At 35.5% G+C, this 4,526-nt stretch overlaps 1 protein-coding gene across 1 annotated transcript; it reads left to right on the top strand.

Moving 5' to 3' along the window:
* Positions 1–206: 206 nt before the first annotated feature.
* LOC107803371 (uncharacterized) lies at positions 207–2,476 on the top strand. The gene is made up of 4 exons (XM_016627071.2): positions 207–577; positions 801–911; positions 1,941–2,021; positions 2,138–2,476. The coding sequence occupies exons 1-4, from the start codon at positions 338–340 to the stop codon at positions 2,210–2,212; spliced, it is 507 nt and encodes a 168-aa protein (XP_016482557.1). The 5' UTR covers positions 207–337; the 3' UTR covers positions 2,213–2,476.
* Positions 2,477–4,526: the final 2,050 nt, after the last annotated feature.

The following is a 4,526-nucleotide window of genomic DNA, read 5'->3' on the forward strand; positions in this document are numbered from 1 at the left end:
GAAAAGAATACTAATACTATAAGCATTTCATAGCATAAACTCTTGTAGTTTAACAAAATAGAAGGGTTTTAAGGCATTAAGTGAAGATAAAACTTAGTGAAAAAAAGGAAAGTGAAATGTAGTGTTTTATTTATTGAGAATAAGCTTTTTAGAGGGCATTGTGGTAATATCACTTGAAGCAAGATTTGATATAAAGAAAGCAAGATGTTTAGGTACGTAGCTTTAAATTAAGTCCAACCTTGGTGATAAGCATCTCACAACAGTAGAAAACAAAGCCGAAAGCCAGAAGGCAAATATTCCATTCCAAAGCATACTTTAAAAGAGAACAAGGAAATCAATGACTACTCCTAAGCAAATGGAGCAACAAGTTGTAAAGATGAAGAACTCAGGGATCATAAGCTACAGCGGGAGTCCAATGATCGACGACAGAGAGGAAGAAATGACAAGATCAGCATTATCTGCATTTCGTGCAAAAGAAGAAGAGATTGAAAAGAAGAGAAAAGAAGTATCTGATAAGGTCCAAGCTCAATTAGGCCGCGTTGAGGAAGAAACTAAGCGTTTAGCTGAAATACGCGAGGTAAGGTTTACAACTTTTTGCTGTAACACCCACTCAATCCACCACAATTATGACACTCAACTTGTAAAACCAGATTTTTTTTCTCCTTTTAATTAGTAGTAGTACTGAAAATCATTTACTAGTACTATGTGTCTATGTTACAATATGTTTATTGTCATATATTAATGTTTTCTTGACAATAGACAATTTTATTTTGTTGCATTTTTCATGGGAAATCTGGTAGAAGCTTGAATCATTTGTTGATCCAGCTGGGAAAGAAGTTACAATAGTGAGGAAGAAGATTGACTTAGTCAACCGTGAATTAAAGCCGTTGGGACAGAGCTGCCAGAGAAAGGTAAAACATTAGACTATACCTTTTTTTTTTTTAACTTTAGGAAAATTAACTATAGTTACTTTACTAAAAGACAAGGGGACAGACAGACAGACAGTTGGTTCATAGCCGTTGGTAGACTAAAAAAAGTCCTTGGATTCTATTTTTGTATAGGATCCATAAGACTTTCTCTCACGTACACACAATATTCATTTATGACCAGAAGCGGACCCAAGCATTTGCAGTGATGGGACAGAACAGCTTAATTAGTACCCATAAAAGACTTTTATTATTTAGGGTATTAAAATTAATTATATAATCATTTTCAAGATAAGCTTTTATTTATTTTTATTCAAGTTTTAATTTGTTTTATGGTTTGTTGATTTTCAATTTGCCCTCATATTTTTCACTTAACCTTTGTGAGTTAGTATATTTTATACAACAACAACAACAACAACCCAGTATAATCCCACAAGTGGGGTCTGGGGAGGGTAATATGTACGCAGACCTTACCCCTACCCCGAAGGGTAGAGAGGCTGTTTCCAGGAGACCCTCGGCTCAAAAAAGCAACAGGAGCCGATATATTAGTACCATAAAAATGCATAATAAAATAACAGCAATATAAGAGATATGAAATACAGAATACGAAATACGAAATAGATGGCTGGTATAGTAAAACTAGCAGGTAAAGCCCTGCATCAATAGAAATAATTAGCTATATTGAAAAGTCAAGGGGAGTCAACGTATAGTAAATATATATAAAATTTAAAAAAAATTATCTAGCAATATAATGTAATTTTTCGATGAACCCCTTGGTTCAATGTGGCTCCGCCACTGGGGTTACCTCGAGACAAAGGCAAATCCAGGATATTAAGTCGGTAGTTGAGAATGAGTTTAATCTTATACATTTTAATATCTTTTTATTGTGCATATACGTACTTCTGCCTGAACATCCAATATAATGGTTTAAAAAAATATTAGTGTGGGGTTGGTGTCTGAAATAGTAAGATGAAATTAATTACTGAATCATGGAATTATAATCTTTATTGACAGGAAAAGGAATACAAGGAAGCCCTTGATGCATTCAATACAAAAAGCAAGGAAAAAGCTCAGCTTCTTACCAAATTAATGGAGGTAATTAGCTTTTGTTTCTTGTCTCATTAAACTAACACTATCATATTTGTAAGTGTATATGTTTGTATTTTTGTAGTTTTAATATATTTCCCTTTTTTCTTGAAAAAAATGTACAGTTGGTAAGTGAAAGTGAAAAACTGAGGATGAAGAAACTGGAGGAGCTGAACAAACATATAGAATCCCTGCGCTAAGCCATGCTAATACTACTCTTTAACCAAGAATTTCTTGAATTGAATTGAAATTGTCACATTGGACTTTTAGTTTGTTACATTCCATGTTTCTTACTTTTGAATCTCATTGGTTTTGTTATTTTTTATTTTTGGTTTTAAGTTTGACAAGTCAGGTCTAATTAACATCCGTAAAAAGATCATGATGTTTGTATTTCTATGAATTCAGATGTAAATTGTGGAGTTGTGTCGTTTGTATGATCATATAATATGACTATATTGAACTGATATTTTTCACTCTTCGAATAGTATTTAGGTTTCTGTTTAATAATGTGTCATCATTAATATATATTGATGATACAATTCTGGAAATCTACTCAACTTTTTTGTTGGTTTCTTGCACTCAAATATGTATTTATCTTTCTGTTAGTGTAATAATAGCCAGACCGCAAATATAGAAAGATCATAAGCAAATCCTAAGAGCACATAAATAGATAAGCAGGCAGCTTCATCTTTTATTGCTAAGTTAACTCTTACAGAAGAAAAAAAAAACAAATACATAAGACATGCACTTAGGCCGCACCAACTAGTGATATTATCCGTTTTAGGCTTAGGCTTGCATGTAACGCACATCTCTGATGTCTAAGGCTTGCGTCCTTATACCTAACATCTCTTCCGTATTTTGTTGATGTGAGAACTCCAAGAATCATTGCCTCAGTTACTGAACTCCAACCACAATGACTCACAAAGCCTCCAATACTTGAATGTATTAGTACATTAGTGTGATATTATCTCACAAAACATGAAGATTTCTCTATGCGTCTAAGTAGCCTATCTTTGTCTGTGATGCCAATTTGAAAAATTGGACATAAATTGGACAAGCTTCAAAAAGGAAATTCCATATCAGGATTGATTGCAAAGTGCACCATGTAATCTGTGTTTACTGCACTAGTACTTAATAAAGACGAGCTTAACTTGTATACTCTGAAAGTGTAACAAAATCTTTACACTAAAAGATAACTACAATCAATGTCCATAAAGAGTTCGATAATATTCTGAAAAATAATGTAGGTTACCTGCTAAAATACTGAGGCTATTATTCTTGGAGTTCCTATCATAAGCAATGTCTATGTAGTATATCCACTTGAAGGGAGCCTTGGTGTAACCGGTAAAGTTGTTGTCATGTGACCACAAGATTACGGGTTCGAGCTGTGGAAACAGCCTCTTGCAGAAATGCAGGGTAAGACTACATACAATAGACCCTTGTGGTTTGCTTTTCCTCGAACCCCGCACATAGCGAGAGCTAAGTACACCTGTGTCACGACCCAAACCGATGGGCCACGATGGGCGCCTGAGTCTTACCTGTCAAACACCCCTAAGCATGCGTCTAAAATATGAACCTGAATAACATCTGCTGCATTACAAAATTAACCTACGTGAAAGAAGCCTGCCATCAAGGAATATGTACGTATACAGGCAAAATACAGTGGGCGAGCCGGCAAGGCTGCTATAGACAACTATACATCAAAAACTGAAAGCTGACAAGGCCACATACAACCCAACTAGACATACTGTCTACAGACCTCTAACAGAAACATAGCTGTACAAAGACGGGACTGAGCCACGTCATACTCATATACATATATATGTACAAACTTATCGTACCAATATCAAAAGCAGCTCTGGATCAAATGGAGCACGCCAACTCTCGTTGATCAGGGATCCTAAGAATGGGGACCGTCAGCTTGCCTACCTGCACCTGCAGGCATGAAACGCAGGCCCCGTGAAATAGGGCGTCAGTACGAAAAATGTACTGAGTATGTAAGACATGGAAATTAGTACGTAAAAGACATAGATGAAACATGGAATACTGAAACACATTTTTAAATTTGAATAACTTTGTAAATACTGAAACGTTTATAATGTCATGCACGTGCGTGTAAATGTCATGCCATGCATAGTGTACATAATATCATCAAGCCACTGGGGGCATCCCATCATATCATCTCGGCCATTGTGGGCAATATCATCAACATATACCGGCTGATCAGGTGGTGGTGCGTATATAATGCCATAACCTTTTCCATATCCCATATACATATATATACATACATATATACGCGTATATAACGCCGTTTGAATACATACATATATACGCGTATATAACGCCGTTTGAATCATATTTTAGCCACTGTGGGCAATATCATCATCATATACCAACTGATCAGGTAGTGATGCGTATATAACGCCGTAACCTTTTCCCATATCCCATATACATATATTTACATATATACGCGTATATAACACCAACTGGTCATGGGTCAATGCACATGTACGA

Source organism: Nicotiana tabacum, chromosome 18 (assembly GCF_000715075.1).
Source record: "Nicotiana tabacum cultivar K326 chromosome 18, ASM71507v2, whole genome shotgun sequence".
NCBI lineage: Eukaryota > Viridiplantae > Streptophyta > Magnoliopsida > Solanales > Solanaceae > Nicotiana > Nicotiana tabacum.